We start from the raw sequence: 20,390 nt of genomic DNA on the forward strand, positions 1-20,390 counted from the left end.
GTAGTCGAACGCGATTTTCACGATATTAGAGCTTGTAATAACTCGGCAAGCTGGTAGGAAGCAAGAGTCGTCTTCTCTTGTTCCTCCTGACTTGAAAGGAATATTGTAGAATCGGCAATTATTAGCCATAATAGGCAGTCATTATACAATATCAGTGACGGGCTCCTCAAATTAGATGCGCTTTTAGTTGAGGCAATAGTACACAGCCTAAAATTGGACTCTTATATGAATACATTAGACTGTCTTAAATGTAGTGCCACACCAAGGAATTAGGGCTTATTTTCCGTGCAGTTTCTGAAGGTTGAACCAGAGTTTGTCTCAAAATAATGTGCGCTGAATATCAGTTCAGTGGCTATCTTTCTTGTTATTGCAGATGCCTCCCTCTTTAAATAAGTTTATTTTAATGAGCCCCGTTTCCTATACATAGCTTTTATAAGTCTCCCTTTTAAATGTTACCGTTTTCTCGTCACTTTAAATGGGCATGTTGTCCCGTGGGAGGCTACCTTATAATTACAGGTGAATAATATATCATTGACAATATATTTAAGTATGTAAAGTTGTTGATGTCATAGCGGAGTATAACCGATTTTTTTATTATTGCCACTTTAATTTCGTTTAGGATATTACATATCACTGCTTGTGGGATTTTTCTAATGCTTTAATATTCATCCTTCTGGGTGTGGGCACTGTTGTGCCTGGTGGCACTTCCTGTACCCTCCTCTCTCCCTCCCTCAGTCACTCATTCCATTGAAGACGGTCGCCTGGGAACATACTTGCTTGGACTTCTTTCTCTTCTCTGCAATTTTTCAAGCTCCTAATGATGTGTTGATTACAACAAGAAAGACCTAGAGCTATCATTCTACTCCTCCCTCCCAGTGTTTGTTTTGCATCCTGTATAGCTTGGTTTGCGATATTTGTATATATATATATATATATATATATATATATATATATATATATATATATATATATATATATATATATATATATATATATATATATATATATATATGCAATAAGATCACAGTAAACAGGTGATTTCAAAATATGCAAAACAACCACTCTGAGAGAATAGAGAAATTCCAAGCGCTTTCGTGACTACTCACATTATCAAGGAACATAGTTCCTTGATAATGTGAGTAGTCACGAAAGCGCTTGGAATTTCTCTATTCTTTCAGAGTGGTTGTTTTGCATATATATATATATATATATATATATATATATATATATATATATATATATATATATATATATATATATATATATATATATATATAATATATATATACACATACACACATATATATATATATATATATATATATATATATATATATATATATATATATATATATACACACATATATATATATATATATATATATATATATATATATATATATATATATATATATACACACATATATATATATATATATATATATATATATATAAATTTTATATATATTATATATATATATATATATATATATATATATATATATATATATATATATATATATATATATATATTATATATGTCGTGCCGAATATGTAAAACTGGTCAATTAGCAAGAACTCATTCAAAATTAAGTCCTTTCTGAAATTTTCTCTTATACATTTAAAGATATATTTTTTTTCATTAATGTTAATGTAAAAATTTATAATTTTGCACCAAAAGAATCTTAGAAAACTTACCTAACCTTATTATAACAAGAACAATTTATTTTAGCCTAACCCAACTAAATATATTTTAGATTTGTTTACAATAATTTAATACTAAACAAACACAGTAAAATATATTTTTTTCGTTAGGTTCAGAATGATTTTGGCGAAATTATTGCATACACAAATTTTCACTTGTCCTATATGGTAAGATGAGCGTTGCTATTTAAGCCAAGATCGCAAATTCTGCCTATTCGGCACGACATATATATATATATATATATATATATATATATATATATATATATATGTCGTGCCGTATATGTAAAACTGGTCAATTAGCAAGAACTCATTTAAAATTAAGTCCTTTCTAAAATTTTCTCTTATACATTTAAAGATATATTTTTTTCATTAATGTTAACATAAAAATTTTTAATTTTGCTCCAAAAGAATCTTAGAAAACTTACCTAACCTTATTATAACAAGAACAATTTATTTTAGCCTAACCCAACTGTATATATTTTAGATTTGTATACAATAATTTAATACTAAACAAACACAGTGAAATATATATTTTTCGTTAGGTTCAGAATGATTTTTGCGAAATTATTGCATACACAAATTTTCACTTGTCCTATATGGCAAGATGAGCGTTGCTATTTAAGCCAAGATCGCAAGTTCTGCCTATTCGGCACGACATATATATATATATATATATATATATATATATATATATATATATATATATATATATATATATATATATATATATATATATATATATGTATATATATATATATATATTTATATATATATATATATATATATATGTCGTGCCGAATATGTAAAACTGGTCAATTAGCAAGAACTCATTTAAAATTAAGTCCTTTCTAAAATTTTCTCTTATACGTTTAAAGATATATTTTTTTCATAATTGTTAATTTAAAAATTTTTAATTTTGCACCAAAAGAATCTTAGAAAACTTACCTAACCTTATCGTAACAAGAGAAATTTATTTTAGCCTAACCCAACAAAATATATTTTAGATTTGTTTACAGTAATTTAATACTAAACAAACACAGTGAAATATATTTTTTTCGTTAAGTTCAGAATGATTTTGGCGAAATTATTGCATACACAAATTTTCGCTTGTCCTATATGGCAAGATGAGCGTTGCTATTTAAGCCAAGATCGCAAGTTCTGCCTATTCGGCACGACATATATATATATATATATATATATATATATATATATATATATATATATATATATATATATATATGTCGTGCCGAATATGCAAAACTGGTCAATTAGCAAGAACTCATTTAAAATTAAGTGTTTTCTAAAATTTTCTCTTATACGTTTAAACATATATTTTTATCATTAATGTTGATGTACAAATTTATAATTTTGCACCAAAAGGAACTTAGAAAACTTACCTAACCTTATTATAACAATCATAATTTATTTTAGCCTAACCCAAATAAATATATTTTAGATTTGTTTACAATAATTTAATACTAAACAAACACAATGAAATATATTTTTTTCGTTTGGTTCAGAATGATTTTGGCGAAATTATTGCATACACAAATTTTCGCTTTGTCTTATATGGCAAGATGAGCGTTGCTATTTAAGCCAAGATGGCAAGTTCTGCCTATTCGGCACGACATATATATATATATATATATATATATATATATATATATATATACATATATTTATATATATATATATATATATATATATATATATATATACACAATCACTGATCTCTGACTGAAGGAGACTCGAACCTACGAACCTTGGAACAAGGTACGCAGTGCTATACCAAAGTCACCACACTGGACCAATATCTTGGAGTCCAGCTTGCGCTAGACTTTGATCCAAGGCAGCCAGTTTGGTATAGCACTGCGTACCTCGTCCCAAGGTTCGTAGATTCGAGTCTCCCTCAGCCAGAGATCAGTGGTTGTGTATATTTCGCCTGCTCTTGCGACTTCCTTGCATTGTTAAAATCTCTAGTAAGGCTGATGCATGCAGGGGATGAGATGTAAAGCTGTAAGCCTTCTCCCTGAAAGCTGGCTGCCTTGGATCAAAGTCTAGCGCAAACTAGACTCCAAGGTACTGGTCCAGTGTGGTGAGTTTGGTATAGCACTGCGTACCTTATTCCAAGGTTCGTAGGTTCGAATCTCCTTCAGCCAGAGATCAATGTTGATATATATATATATATATATATATATATATATATATATATATATATATATATATGTGTGTGTGTGTGTGGGTAGGGAAAGTGGAATATTTACATGCTCATTCGTCATCCTTCACTCTGAAGTGGGATTCGATTCCAAAACTCTTTATCAATAAAGCCTACATTTCGACATCTGCTCAAAGATTGTTGTAGGTTCGATTCCCCACCACCAACAGCACCACAAATAAGTTTAGCTCTTGTCCCCTCACTGCCAATACCATCGGAAAAATCGTAATGGAAGACTGTAGCTAAATTCATTATAAGCTGGATGGGATTTGAGGTTACTTTAAAAACAAAAGTACTGCAGTTATTTCTGATAGTTATGAATTCCATTTTTTTAGTTAGTGTGAAGGTTTTTGCGCACCAGCAACCACTATTCTTCTTCTGATTGGTTTAAAATTTTAGGGATAATTAATAGGTTTCTGAGGGAGGTGTTATGATTCAAAATGACTCTTAAGAATATCTTCACAATGGTGAAGATGGTGGCCTAGAAAAAAATCTGTGTATGAATGAGCTGCGTTGAACGTTCTGATACTCTTAGAAGTTTGAGTTGCTGGACTACTTATCAGTGCTAACTTACAGATCATCGTTATTTAAATATGGAAAAAGAGAAATTGAATCTTGAGCTACCGAACAACAGAAACTGAAAATTGTGCAAAAACGTTTCACCTCTCTCCACACTGCACCTTTAGTAATGATATCGGAAGTTATATCGGAAGTTTGCCCGGGAACTCCAGAAATCTACAGAGTGCGTCAACCGAATTACACTGTACCATAAGCACGGCGATACTGAATTCATAAACTCAATATATTTTGCAAAGTGGTATATATTTTCTGGGTGTTATACATTTTATATTTTTCTTAGTGGTATTTACCTTTCTGTTTTCTTAGTCGTAATCCTCTATATGAGTTGATCTGCTGCATTTTCTCTATACTGTAACTGAGACTTTCTCTATGTTTTCATGGGTGAAACATTCTCTGCATTAATTTCAAAGTTAGCATTCTCTGTATGTTCCAATGTAAAAAAGATAAGACCTTAAAACAAATCAACTTACCTCTGTGCTACCTTAAGAGTGCTGACGGAGGCTAATCTCTGGTATGATGACTGGTTGAAAGCCATGAAATTTAACATCAAGTTAAAACCCAACACTAAAGTTGACCAGAAGGTGTGACGCACGAAGGGGCTGGTGTCCAGGCTGTGGAAGGAACAGGAATGAGATGTGGTTACTGAGTCGTAAAGAAAAGACTTACAGAGCAAAGACGTAAATGAGGTGTTTACAATAGTCAAAACTCAGTACCTAGTCGTCCCTATTTATAGAAAATTTTGACAGGAATTTATGATTTTTAATTTCTTAGGGCTGATCATATCTATTCATGAAGATTTATAATAAGTTTCCTATTAACCCTCCTTTATTAAAATTAATTCACTTTTCACGCACCCAGAGACGAAAAAGTACTTCTCCCTTTAGCTTCCATTCCTAATCTAAATATTCATTAATTTTACATCATTAGCAAACTACTTGTTTCTATTATGTCATTTATATGTTTCAGGAACAGCATTACTTCTAGTAATGTTCTTACGTCTCGTCCCATAATTAAGTATAACAGGAGAAGTACCTTTAAGCGTATTGTCTGATTATTTATTCTTTTTTCCCCAAAACTGTAGTATATAACTTGAGAATACCTCATCCGATGGCAAAATTTTAATCACTGGAAAGGAACATGAAGCAATTAACTTACTAATGTGCTCTATAATCAGGATATACAGCCTACACTTTCCTGGATAGATACGATAACGTTGAAAAGCGTTTTCCGGTCGACATGACACATTCGAGTGATGTTAGTAAATTGCATTTTTTTCAAAACTGAATCACAAAAAAATATATTTTAATAAACCTATTTTAGACCACTTCATTCTTTAAGAGCTGATACAAGTTATGTATAGGATAGTACCCATTATATTTACTGTGTGTGGCTACAAATGTGACAGTTTGCTAACATAAATAAAAAAACTGGAGAATCTCTGGATTCCAAACAATAACGGGAGAACGCCTTATACAATCGGGTTCAAACTTACACCTAGGGTGGCTTTTCCAAAAAAAAAAAAAAAAAAAAAAAAAATCGGTATTCACTTCCAGCTGCTTAACATTTATTTACAATTTTCTTTTACGAAGTTATCTATTATGCACTGACTAGAGAATGACGCTTCTGCTGGAGTATCTTAATTGGAATTTTGATTATTTGCATTTTTGTACTCTGTATGCTATTTTGTAAATTTAAATTTCAAAGACACTTATGAAATAAAATTTTCCTTATATACATATATATATATATATGTATATATATATATATATATATATATATATATATATATATATATATATATATATATATATATATATATATATATATCAATACCACGAAACGAGTGGTATTGATCAATAAGAACACTGCACTAGTCAAGGAGTTGAACCCATGCTGTTTTGGCCCGCCTCATGGTGAGCGAAAACGCATCAGACAGCTAGACCAGACCATCCATAACAATGGCGCATCCAGCCAAGCCAGATGTTGTACCCGCCATAAGGATTGTGTGATCTAGTTGTCTAAAGCGTCATGCGTTTTAGCTCACCATGAACCCAGCCAAAACACCATGGATTCGACTCCTTGGGCTAGTGCAGTGTTGATATATATATATATATATATATATATATATATATATATATATATTTGTGTGTGTGTGTGTGTGTGTGTGTGTGTGTGTGTGTGTGTGTGTGTGTGTGTGTGTGTGTGTGTGTGTGTGTGTGTGTGTGTGTGTCGTGCCGAATAGGTAAAACTGGTCAATTAGCAAGAACTCACTTAAAATGCTTTCTAAAAATTTCTCATACATTTAAAGATATATTTTTTTAATTAATGTTAATACAAAAATTAATGATTTTCTTCCAAAACAATGTTAGGAAACTTTCCTAACCTTATTATAACAAGGGCAATTTAATTTAGCCTAATACAACTAAATACATTTTATGTAAGTGTAAAATAATTGAATATTATATAAACGCAATAAAACATATTTCTTTCGTTAGGTTCAGAATGATTTTTGCGAAATTATTCCATACACAAATACGGAAAATGAAAATTTGTGTACGTAATAATTTCGCAAAAATCATTCCGAATCTAACGAGAAAAATAAATTTCATTGTGTTTATATATAAGTGGGATGTTTGAATGTTCTTGGATGTAGTGCGAATAATAAGAAAGTTGATTGTGGATGTTATGAATGAAAAGAAGATGGATAACCTGGTTTTAAGTGAAACAAAGCTGAAGGGGGTAGGAGAGTTTCAGTGGAGAGAAATAAATAGGATTAGGTAAGAGGGTTTCTAGTAGAGTTAGAGCTAAGGAAGGAGTAGCAATAATGTTCAAGGATAAGTTATGGCATGAAAAGAGGGAAAATAAATGTGTAAACCCAACGATTATGTGGAGTAAAATAAGGGTTGAATATGAAAAGTGGGTTATGGTAAGTGTGTATGCACCAGCAGAAGAGAGAAGTGTAGAGGAAAGAGAGAGATTTTGGGAAATGTTGAGTGCATGGGGAATTGTAAACCCAGTGAGAGAGTACTTGTAGTAGGGAATCTCAATGCTAAAGTGGGTAAAATTGTTGTTGGGGGAGTAGTAGGTAAATTTCGGGTGCCGGGGGTCAATGAAAATGGGCAGCATTTAATTGAGCTATGTGGAGAAAGAGGTCTAGTAATAAGTAATACATATTTTGTGAAAAAGAGGATAAATATGTATACAAGATATGACATAGCATGTAATGAAAGTAGTTTGCTAGATTATGTACAGGCGGATGAAAGGTTGATAGGTAGGCTTCAGGAAGTGCATGTTTATAGAGGGGAAACAGATATAACGATCATTATTTAGTTGTAGCTACAGTTAGAGTAACAGGTAGATGGAGCAAAACGAAAATGGCGACAACAAGAAAGAGAGAGAGGCGAAAGTTTATAAACTAAGAGAGGAGGACATGAAGGTGAGATATAGAGATATAAGAAATTATTGGCAGAAAGGCGGGCTAGTGCAAGAATGGGTAGTGGGGGGAGGGTTTTGAAGAGGGATGGGATAATTTTAAAAATGCAGTATTAGGACGTGGGGCAAAAGTTTGTGGCTATAGGAGGGTGGGTGCAGGAGGAAAGAGGAGTGATTGGTAGAATGATGAGGTAAAGGGTGTGATAAAAGAGAAAAAAGTCGCTTATGAGAGGTTTTTACAAAGCAGAAGTGATATGAGAAGGGCAGAGTGTATGGAGAGTAAAAGAAATGTGAAGAGAGTGGTGATAGATTGCAAAGGGAGAGCAAATGATAAAGTGGGAGAGGCACTGTCAACAAATTTTGCTGAGAATAAGAAAAAAATTTGGAGATAGACAGGTTAAGAAAGCCTAGAAAACAAATGGATTTGTCAGTTAAAAACAGAGGAGGGGAGTTAGTAGACGGGGAGCTGGAGGTATTAGGTAGATGACAGGAATATTTTGAGGAACTTTTAAATGTCAACGAAGAAAGGGAGGCAGTAATTTTATTCATTGACCAGGGAAGTATAACATCTTTTAGATGTAAACAAGAGCAGGATGTGAATGTGAGGGAGGTGCGTGAGGTGTTATGTAAAATGAAAAGGGGTAAAGCAGCTGGAACTGACGGGATCATGACAGAAATGTTAAAAGGAAGGGGGGATTTAGAGTGGTTGGTATTTTTGCTTAATAAATGCATGAAAGAAGGGAAGGTACCTAGGGATTGGCACAGACGCTGCATAATTCCTTTATATAATGGGAAGGGGGACAAAGGAGATTGTAAAGATTATAGCGGAATAAGTTTACTAAGTATGCCAGGTAAAGTGTATGGTAGGGTTATTTTGAAACAATTAGAGGTAAGACAGAGAGTAGGATTGCAGATGAGCAAGGAGGCTTTAGAATGGGTAGAGGATGTGTAGATCAAGTGTTTACTTTGAAGCATATATGTGAACAGTATTTAGATAAAGGTAGGGAAGTTTTCATTGCATTTATGGATTTAGAAAAGGCATATGATAGAGTGGATAGGGGAGCAATGTGGCAGATGTTGCAAGTATATGGAATAGGTAGTAAGTTACTAAATTCTGTAAAGAGTTTTTATGATAGTGAGACTCAGGTTAGGGTGTGTAGGGGAGAGGGAGACTACTTCCCGGTAAAAGTAGGTCTTAGACAGGGATGTGTAATGTCACCATGGTTGTTTAATATATTTATAGATGGGGTTTTAAAAGAAATAAATGCTAGGGTGCTGGAGAGATGGGTGGGGTTAAATTATGGGGAATCAAATACAAAATAGTTGACACAGTTATTTTTTAGTCGAGTCTAAAGAAAAGTTGCAAAGGTTAGTGGATGAGATTGAAAGGTGAGTAAAGGTAGAAAGTTGATAGTGAACATAGATAAGAGGATATCAAACGATTTATATAATGAAAAATTGGATATCATACTGGAGGAAGTATGGAAGAAGTGAATGTGTTCAGATAATTGGGTGTTGAACTGTCAGCAGATGGGTTTATGAGGGATGAGGTTAACCTCAGAACTGATGATGAAAAAAGGTGAGTGATGCATTGAGGTATCTATCGAGAGAGAAAAAAGTTATCCATGGAAGTAAAGACGGGAATGAATGAGAGTATAGTGGTACCAACACTCTTATATGGGTGTGAAGCTTGGGTTGTGAATGCAGCAGCGAGGAGGCGGTTGGAGGCGGTGGAGATGTCCTGTCTAAGGGCAATGTGTGGTGTAAATATTATGCAGAAAATTCGGAGTGTGGAAATTAGGAGAAGGTGTGGAGTTAATAAAAGTATTAGTCAGAGGGCTGAAGAGGGGTTGTTGAGGTGGTTTGGTCATTTAGAGAGAATGGATTAAAGTAGAATGACATGGAGAGCGTATAAATCTGTAGAAGGAAGGCGGGGTAGGGGTCGTCCTCCAAAAGGTTGGAGGGAGGGGGTAAAGGAGGTTTTGTGGACGAGGGGCTTGGACTTCCAGCAAGGGATTCAGAGAAACCGGTTATTTATATATAGCCGGTCTTGAGTCCTGGAAATGGGAAGTACAATGCTTGCACTTTAAAGGAGGGGTTCGGGATATTAGCAGTTTGGAGGGATATGTTATATATCTTTATATATGCTTCTAAACTGTTGTATCTGGGGCGCCTCTGCAAAAACAGACTGCCGACTTGTTGATATATATATATATATATATATATATATATATATATATATATATATATATATATATATATATATATATATATATATATATATTTGTGCCGAATAAGTAAAACTTGCGATTTTCGCGTAAATAGCAATGGTCTTCTTGCCGTATAAAGCAAGCGAAAATTTGCGTATACAATAATTTCAAGAATATCATTCTGAACCTAGCGATAAAATATACTTCATTGTGTTTGTTTATTATTAAATTATTGTAAATTTATCTAAAATATATTTAGTTGGATTAGACTAAATTAAATTTCACTTCATATAGTAATTTTAGGTAAGTTTCCTAAGGTTCTTCTGGTACACAATTATTAATTTTTACATTACCTGGATTATACCTGGAGAGGGTTTCGGGGGTCAATGCCCCAGCTGCTCGGTCTGTGACAAAGCCTCCTGCTGGATCAGGATCTGATCAACCAGTCTGTTACTGCTGGCCGCATGCAAACTGACGTACGATCCCCACAGCCCGGCTGGTCAGGTACTGTCCTTAGGGGTCTGTCCAGTGCCTTCTTGAAGACAGCCAGGAGATTACTGGTAATCCCCCTTATGTATGCTGGGAGGCAGTTGAACAGTCTTGGGCCTCTGACACTTATTGTGTAGTCTCTGTGTACTCGTGGCGCCCCTGCTTTTCATTGGGGAAATGTTGCATCTCCTACCGAGACTTTTGCGCTCATGGGTGGAGATTTTCACGTGGAAGTTTGGTACTAATCCTTCTAGGATTTTCCAAGCGTATATTATGTATCTCTCTCACCTGCGTTCCATGGAATACAAATCAAGGGCCTTCAACCGTTCCCAGTACTTTATGTGGTTTATCTTATGTATACCTTAAAAGTTCTTTGTACACTCTCCAGGCAGCAGTATTCTATCCAAGAGAGAGCAAGCGATTTGAAGAAAATCATGGGCTTGGCGTCCCTAGTTTTGAAGGTTCTCATTATCCATCTGATCATTTTTCTAGCAGATGCGGTAGAGAGATTGTTTTGGTCTTTGAAGGAGAGATCCTCTGACATTATCACTCTCAGGTCCTTCACATTACTTTTTCGCTCTATTGTATGGTTAAAATTTGTTGTATACCCTGATAGTGTTTTAATTCCCTCAAGTTTTCCATTTCTGAGTAGTTGAAATTTCTCTTTATTGAGCCTAATATTGTTTTGAGTGGCCCATTTGAAGATTTGGTTATTGTCCGCTTGGAGTTTTGCGTGCAGTGTCTTCGATGGAGGACTGTCATGGCAATTTGGGTGTCATCCGCAAAGGAAGACATGGAGCTATGGATTACATCTCTGTCTATGTCAGAAATGAAGATGAGGAATAGAATGGGAGTGAGTACTGTGCCTTGTGGAACAGAACTTTTCACCATAGTTGCTTCAGACTTTACTCTGTATACTATTACTCTTTGTTTTCTATTTGTTAGGAAGTTATAGATCAGTCTACCAACTTTTCCTGCTATTCCGTTATCATGCATTTTGTGTGGTAATACACCGTGGTCACACTTGTCGAAGGCTTTTGCAAAGTCTGTGTATACTACACCTGCATTTTGTTTATCCTCTGTAGCATCCAGGACCTTATCATAGTGATCCAGTAGTTGGGACAGGCAAGAGCTACCTGCTCTAAACCCGTGTTGCCCCGGGCTGTGTAACTGATGGGTATCTAGGTGGTTGGCGATCTTGCTTCTTACGAACCATTTCAAAGATTTTTCATGATATATCTTTCAACGTATTATAGAAAATTTTAGAAAGAACTTAATCTTAAATACCTCACGAAGCTGGTACCCTTGTTACAAGTTCTTCCTAGCCCTGGGCACATCAGGGAGCCTCAGGCGTGCTCTCCAGTTATTTTATTTTCCTCTCCTCCTGTGTGTTCTGACCACATTAGCGATTTTATATCAATATACCACGCAGAAACAAGCGGTGGTATAATCAGAAAAAGATCGTAGTCAATGGGAAAATCCTCTCTCACAGTATGATTCCTTTGGTCAATCGAGATTTCCGTGCCTTTAAGTTAAGGTTTTGTCTTAATGCTTCTACTACGATTTTACAAAACTTTTCTGTCACCATCTGCGACCACTCCTCTTTCCTTTAACTTTATCAACTGGCTGCGATCAACTTTCTTAAGTGTCTATAAAGTAAACTCTGTAACTCTATGCTGTATTCTGTCTTACCCTTACCTAATTATCGCCGTAGGGTTTCCCCAAAGTATAGGTTCACTACCCAGTATTGTTAGTGTTGTACATAGACACTGAAGTCTGTATAGTTGGGGAAGCAGTTTGTGGATACTGGGAATATTGAACATCAATTAAAGTATTAAAGTTCTTGCAGTTGTCATACGACTGTTCGAAGTTTACTAATGCACAAATATTTTGAAATTGGAAACTCTAAATAACCTTTTATTGTTCTGTTGTGAGAATTTCATTTTACGAAATAGTCTTTTGGATAATAAAAAAAAGATAAAGAATGTAAAAAGAAAAGAAAAATATATAATAAAAGTCCCAATACAGTGGTGAGAACATAGATAAATATAACAGACTAGAACTACATGCTGGATGACGTTCTTTCCATCCTGGTAAGATATCAAGTAACTTGATACTTGATATCTAACCTTCTCTTGATGGTGTTAAAAAGTTCCCAATAAACAGCCGAGGTTGCTATCAGCTTTTGTTTCGGAAAAAAGAATTACTGATGTTGCTGTCTGTATAGCGAAGAGATGTGCGAAGATGTTTATTGTCATATATCGCACAAGGTCAGTAAGAATTTTTATACGCAGTGATAAACCCAGCAACCAGTGATAAAAAATATTTTTTCCAAACAAATAAGGAATAAATGAATAACTTGACGATTTCTCAGATTCAGTGATAAAGATAATAAGCAGAATATTCAAGAACAAGTTACTGGGAATTAGATGACTGAATGGAAATATTATCCTACTATTAATATGAATGGGATCAAGCAGCCTGCAAGAAGTAATGCTAAGAAAACATCAGAGTTTAGGTTATAATATTATATAGTCAGCGGGAAACATGATGAACAGCCTATTACGGCTTACCGATTCATTTTTCAAATTGCTCGGAAGTTTAAGTCTAAGATCACTGATGCCAATATTCTAATACAAATAAGTGTATAAAATAAATAGAATTTAGCTTTTAAATATATAAATGCAAATAAAATCACGTGTGTTATATAACAGGAAGTAGGTAACCTCAATAACCCTTCTTATTTACCTTGAAATAAAGACTACTCATTAAGCCATGTAGTACGAGGGTTACTGGTGCACCTGGAAACCTAACAAGGGAGTAAGAAGCTTCATGAGCTTCCAGTGACCAGGAAAGTTAGAGAAAGAATGTATAAATTTTTGGTATTATATTGGCCTCAAAAATACTTGAAATTACGCCATAAACATAGCTTATGTATTATTTTCCAAGAGGTCTGCAACCTAAGCTATATTTTATTCTTTGAATTGTAATATATGCTTGTTCCGAATTTTGTTATAACTAAACAGAGAGAAGGTAGCATACATGTTTTGAAATGTATAAGGACTGTAAATTAAGCATTGTTCCTGGTGTTCTATGATAATGTCTTTCACACAGGCTGAATCAATACAATTAATCATATTGGTCTACACTGCAGGATATGTCACACACTAATATAAGAATTTACGTGAAGTACTGATCAGCAGTGCTTGAGACTTTTTACCCAGAGAAATACTGATGTTCATTTGGCATTTCTTACAATGATGTATGTGAGTTCCATTACAAAACGTACAACATTATGCAATTGGAAATCTTTGGTTGAAATGACTATCAGTGGGTTCTTTTGGAAGCAGAATTGTAGAAATGCAATCTTTTTAAGCTATCACACCAACTCACTTGAAAAACTCAATTCGGGAGCCTTTTTCAGCTTCAGCCCAAATGTTGCCAACGCCACCTAGATCAATGCAGCTGATGATGACCACCAGCAGCACCCCGCCGAACATGAGTAGTGTCTGCATCACGTCTGTGTACACCACGGCCTTCGCGCCGCCCTGAGGAAACATGATATCATGAGCCTCCATCACACACCTTCCTGAGGATAAACATGATAACATAAGTCTGCATAACTTGAAGCCAATGTTGCACATGTGTAGTCCCACACCATCTACTTACTATCTGTCCAGGTTTACAGGGTAATTTTGAAAGCTAACGGATCTGCATACTTGAGGTGGCTGGGCATCCGGCTGTTGCAAAGTTTCTGTCTTGATAATATTATTTACCACTTCATGTTTTATAATATTTCCCTCAGATCAGTGGCAAGCAAGACCATGATATCCGAATCGCTCTGCCGATTTATTGCCACAGATACTCCTGTACTCGGTGAGAATAGGAGCGGCAAGGCGAAGAGAAATACTAGTGCGAATGGTCTGCGGGTCGAGGAATGTGAGAAGGTAGGAACTCAGGGCAGCCAACAGGAAATCCCTCACATGAGCAGCTCTCACTGCTAGAAGACGAGCTCCGTCCTTCACCAAAACACTTTGAAGCAGTGTTTAGACTATGTTCTCCACTACTGGGCTATCCCAGTGTGACTGTAGTTGTTGGGGAGAACAGGGTTCGTTGCAGAGCCAGTAAGATTATCCCAGAGCCTAGATCCGTCAATGAACTTTTGGTCACGAATTCCAACATTGTCCCTAAGGTGTTTAGGGACAATCACTTCAGAAAGTTTACTCTGGATGCTACACATGAACACAGGGAAACAGTGAATGCAATCTGTGATCTGCGGAAAACAGCAACTATTCTGACTGGAAGTATAGCTTAGTCCCATTGTCACTCATCTAGAGTACGATTGGCGGTGCACATCTTAGGATATATATTAGCCTGAGCAGACTCAGGTATTTTGTGAGAAGATACAAGGCATCGTAGGTGTCTAGACTGCCTATTTACAGTTCATCTAACTCAAATCGTCTAGTTTCAACTCGAGAATTAAGTCAGTTCCATCAGTTCCAAGAAGTGTTCAGGCAAGACACTGTTGGGGTAGTGACTGATGCACCTGGTATTATGGATCTCACTGCTTCGATCACTTCTTTACTGGTTGAGAGGATTTCACATTTGGATGAATTAAGGATGAATCCCATGTCATGTCCCAGTGTTATCACCTGAGCAAGATCTGCTTGAAGCGACTCCTTCGTGCCTGTCAGTGTACTATTATCCAGGAAGCAGGAGAACTGGATCATGAATCCCATGAAGTGATTTCGTGCTCCCTAAACAAAAGCATCGATTCCTTGCTGTATTAACAGCTAATAATACCATGACTCTAATTTTACTACTGCATTGTTCTCAGGTAGGTTGCTCCAAGAACCGCTGCGTCACTTCCTTGAGGGATCCCAAAGCCAAGATCATTTGGTTAAAGCATTATAGCCACCTATGTTTGAAATACTTCGGGCATCAGCTTGGGAAAAGAGGCTACGACGAATGTTGTCCACAGCAATTAACTTATTTTTTCCATTTTTTAAGAGAACAGAGTGGTGTGCCAAAGAAAAAAAGTTTAATTTTGCTTGGAATCAGACCAGCCAAAGACTTTTAACGTACCTCGTAATCTCTGATAGGAATATCTCTGAAATTTCCCCGAGAGCTGGAATCTTATTCCAGTTTAGCCCCTAGTGTAGTCCCCAGATAGGAGCAGCAAATAATCTGTAAACGTCTGAGACTTGCACAAACATAGTTCCACAAAGGGGCAGAGGCGTTAGAACTGCTGGTGTCCCTGGTTTCCCTGGCAGAGCGCATTTTCACTAAGTGCTTGTAAAGTGTCAACATCTCTGTGCGAAACTATATTTTGACTGGTGATTATCCTGATTACCTTCACTGTGTTAACTCTCTTCAATTTTTGTTGCTCATCAAGATTCTGATTTTCTCACTCTCAGTGGAATGATTAGGGTGGGTCTGTCTCTCCCGTTTTTGTGTTGCTGAGGAAGACGAATGAAGTTGTCAGCGCTGGAAAAAACTCTGAAGATGGGACGAAACCAAAATGTTTACCGATATCGATACCGATACCCAATTTTAGCAGATATTTTTCCTATATTTTTTTTTAAACTGATAATTTTCAGATATATTAAAGATGAAACTGAATTATATAGCACTGCATAACTTTAAGATTTTAAAACATTGTGAAAAATGAAAAGTAAATTCTTTATTGTAATAGCTGGAAATAAAATTATAGTTAAGAACTTGAGCACTTCTCTCCATTAATAAAATGAATTAACTGACACATTTTCATTATTCAGTTTATAGTTTCTTTATAAAATTTGATGAAAAACATTGAAAAATAGAGAAACACATACATTATTCTAATATATGAAACTAAGAATAAATACTAGAATTGAAGATGAGGAACATCAACATCTCCACAATTCTGGAAAGAAACTAATCTGTTCCTATGAATAGATTTATTTTCTCCAATGGTGACCAATCGTTCATTTTCTCCTGAAGAGAAGTTAACTCGTATACTTACTGGCTAGGATACCAGAGACTGAAGAACTATCATTTTCTTTCCACCACTCTAGAGTATTTTCATCCTTGCTCAATAATACCATTGCCATATATAATCTCTGTTTTTATGTCTGTGATGACACAAATACCACCACGTTTGTGTTTTCGGTTCTCCTTTTTTTGTGATTTAGAAAATGATTCCAAGGCAGATGTTTGCGACGTGTTGTTGTTGGGAATACTGTCTACAAGTTCTTTATAACATTTATGAAAGTCAAACTCATAAAGTTCTTCATGCCTTGTTATACTATCTGGAGTTTCTTCATAAGACTCGATGCTGCTTTATGCTGCTACCAAACCAGCTGCACTCTCTGAGTTCTTGAGCTGCTGCACTCTCTGAGTTCTTGAGCCGCTGCACTCTCTGAGTTCTTGAGCTGCTGCACTCTCTGAGTTCTTGAGCTGCTGCACTCTCTGAGTTCTTGAGCTGCTGCACTCTCTGAGTTCTTGAGCTGCTGCACTCTCTGAGTTCTTGAGCTGCTGCACTCTCTGAGTTCTTGAGCTGCTGAGTTCTTGAGCTGCTGCACTCTCTGAGTTCTTGAGCTGCTGCACTCTCTGAGTTCTTGAGCTGCTGCACTCTCTGAGTTCTTGAGCTGCTGCACTCTCTGAGTTCTTGAGCTGCTGCACTCTCTGAGTTCTTGAGCTGCTGCACTCTCTGAGTTCTTGAGCCGCTGCACTCTCTGAGTTCTTGAGCTGCTGTACTCCATGAGTTCTTGAGCTGCTGCACTCTCTGAGTTCTTGAGCTGCTGCACTCTCTGAGTTCTTGAGCTGCTGCACTCTCTGAGTTCTTGAGCCGCTGCACTCTCTGAGTTCTTGAGCCGCTGCACTCTCTGAGTTCTTGAGCTGCTGCACTTGAGCGCTGACTCTCTGAGTTCTTGAGCTGCTGCACTCTCACTGAGTTCTTGAGCGGCTGCACGCTCTGCGTTCTTGAGCTGCTGCACTCTCTGAGTTCTTGAGCTGCTGCACTCTCTGAGTTCTTGAGCTGCTGCACTCTCTGAGTTCTTGAGCTGCTGCACTCTCTGAGTTCTTGAGCTGCTGCACTCTCTGAGTTCTTGAGCTGCTGCACTCTCTGAGTTCTTGAGCTGCTGCACTCTCTGAGTTCTTGAGCTGCTGCACTCTCTGAGTTCTTGAGCTGCTGCACTCTCTGAGTTCTTGAGCTGCTGCACTCTCTGAGTTCTTGAGCTGCTGCACTCTCTGAGTTCTTGAGCTGCTGCACTCTCTGAGTTCTTGAGCTGCTGTACTCTCTGAGTTCTTGAGCTGCTGCACTCTCTGAGTTCTTGAGCTGCTGCACTCTCTGAGTTCTTGAGCTGCTGCACTCTCTGAGTTCTTGAGCTGCTGCACTCTCTGAGTTCTTGAGCTGCTGTACTCTCTGAGTTCTTGAGCTGCTGCACTCTCTGAGTTCTTGAGCTGCTGCACTCTCTGAGTTCTTGAGCTGCTGCACTCTCTGAGTTCTTGAGCTGCTGCACTCTCTGAGTTCTTGAGCTGCTGCACTCTCTGAGTTCTTGAGCTGCTGCACTCTCTGAGTTCTTGAGCTGCTGTACTCTCTGAGTTCTTGAGCTGCTGCACTCTCTGAGTTCTTGAGCTGCTGCACTCTCTGAGTTCTTGAGCTGCTGCACTCTCTGAGTTCTTGAGCTGCTGCACTCTCTGAGTTCTTGAGCTGCTGCACTCTCTGAGTTCTTGAGCTGCTGCACTCTCTGAGTTCTTGAGCTGCTGCACTCTCTGAGTTCTTGAGCTGCTGCACTCTCTGAGTTCTTGAGCTGCTGCACTCTCTGAGTTCTTGAGCTGCTGTACTCTCTGAGTTCTTGAGCTGCTGCACTCTCTGAGTTCTTGAGCTGCTGCACTCTCTGAGTTCTTGAGCTGCTGTACTCTCTGAGTTCTTGAGCTGCTGCACTCTCTGAGTTCTTGAGCTGCTGCACTCTCTGAGTTCTTGAGCTGCTGCACTCTCTGAGTTCTTGAGCTGCTGTACTCTCTGAGTTCTTGAGCTGCTGCACTCTCTGAGTTCTTGAGCTGCTGCACTCTCTGAGTTCTTGAGCTGCTGCACTCTCTGAGTTCTTGAGCTGCTGTACTCTCTGAGTTCTTGAGCTGCTGCACTCTCTGAGTTCTTGAGCTGCTGCACTCTCTGAGTTCTTGAGCTGCTGCACTCTCTGAGTTCTTGACCTGCTGCACTCTCTGAGTTCTTGAACTGCTGTACTCCATGAGTTCTTGAGCTGCTGCACTCTCTGAGTTCTTGAGCTGCTGCACTCTCTGAGTTCTTGAGCTGCTGCACTCTCTGAGTTCTTGAGCTGCTGTACTCCATGAGTTCTTGAGCCGCTGCACTCTCTGAGTTCTTGAGCAGCTGTACTCCATGAGTTCTTGAGCTGCTGCACTCTCTGAGTTCTTGAGCTGCTGTACTCCATGAGTTCTTGAGCTGCTGCACTCTCTGAGTTCTTGAGCTGCTGTACTCCATGAGTTCTTGAGCTGCTGCACTCTCTGAGTTCTTGAGCTGCTGTACTCCATGAGTTCTTGAGCTGCTGCACTCTCTGAGTTCTTGAGCTGCTGCACTCTCTGAGTTCTTGAGCTGCTGTACTCCATGAGTTCTTGAGCCGCTGCACTCTCTGAGTTCTTGAGCAGCTGTACTCCATGAGTTCTTGAGCTGCTGCACTCTCTGAGTTCTTGAGCCGCTGCACTCTCTGAGTTCTTGAGCTGCTGCACTCTCTGAGTTCTTGAGCTGCTGCACTCTCTGAGTTCTTGAGCTGCTGCACTCTCTGAGTTCTTGAGCCGCTGCACTCTCTGAGTTCTTGAGCTGCTGTACTCCATGAGTTCTTGAGCTGCTGCACTCTCTGAGTTCTTGAGCTGCTGCACTCTCTGAGTTCTTGAGCTGCTGCACTCTCTGAGTTCTTGAGCCGCTGCACTCTCTGAGTTCTTGAGCCGCTGCACTCTCTGAGTTCTTGAGCTGCTGTACTCCATGAGTTCTTGAGCTGCTGCACTCTCTGAGTTCTTGAGCAGCTGTACTCCATGAGTTCTTGAGCTGCTGCACTCTCTGAGTTCTTGAGCCGCTGCACTCTCTGAGTTCTTGAGCTGCTGCACTCTCTGAGTTCTTGAGCTGCTGCACTCTCTGAGTTCTTGAGCTGCTGCACTCTCTGAGTTCTTGAGCAGCTGCACTCTCTGAGTTCTTAAGCTGCTGCACTCTCTGAGTTCTTAAGCTGCTGCATTCTCTCATGAGTTTTTTAGTTCATTCTCAAAACTGAAAAGGTGTGTTTTACATTATTCTTTCGTCGCACTGACACTGACGAAGCTATTTCTACATTGTTGATCTAGAAACGTACTAAGTATCGTGTGGTAGTTAGTGGTGTAACTCGAACCTAATTGACATAACTCTTGAAAAGTTGATAATTTGTTACCCAAGCCTGAGAATCTTCTATTATTCAGTCTAGTTGAGGAAATGTTTCAACTATTGTGCTTGACACAGTATTTCTCAGACCAGACACTTTTTTTAATTAGATGTATAGATGTTTTGTGAAATATTTTCAACAAAAAATAAATTTGCTGTAAGATTCTATTTGTTTCCATCAACTGATAGTAGGTGTCTGTTATCTAAGTAATACATTGTATTGTATTTTTTGGCTTGTTGTAGTGTTTAAGAATCTCATGTTCAAGTGTTGAAGAATGAGATTCTGCTTCTTCAGGAGGAAAATAGGAGGCTGAAGCTTCGCATAGATGAGTTTGGGAGCGAGTGTGAGAAG

At 37.4% G+C, this 20,390-nt stretch overlaps 1 protein-coding gene across 1 annotated transcript in view; it reads right to left on the reverse strand.

The window, feature by feature from the left end:
• Nucleotides 1–4,967: 4,967 nt before the first annotated feature.
• LOC128685634 (sodium-dependent multivitamin transporter-like) overlaps nucleotides 4,968–20,390 on the reverse strand; it is a 136,794-nt gene continuing 121,371 nt past the window's right edge. The window contains exons 5-6 of the mRNA XM_070085937.1: nucleotides 14,026–14,180; nucleotides 4,968–5,112 (exon numbers count right to left, since the gene is read on the reverse strand). Coding sequence (XP_069942038.1) covers nucleotides 4,968–5,112; nucleotides 14,026–14,180 — 300 coding nt within the window. The remainder of the gene's footprint in view (nucleotides 5,113–14,025; nucleotides 14,181–20,390) is intronic.

This window comes from Cherax quadricarinatus, chromosome 1 (assembly GCF_038502225.1).
Source record: "Cherax quadricarinatus isolate ZL_2023a chromosome 1, ASM3850222v1, whole genome shotgun sequence".
Taxonomy (NCBI): domain Eukaryota; kingdom Metazoa; phylum Arthropoda; class Malacostraca; order Decapoda; family Parastacidae; genus Cherax; species Cherax quadricarinatus.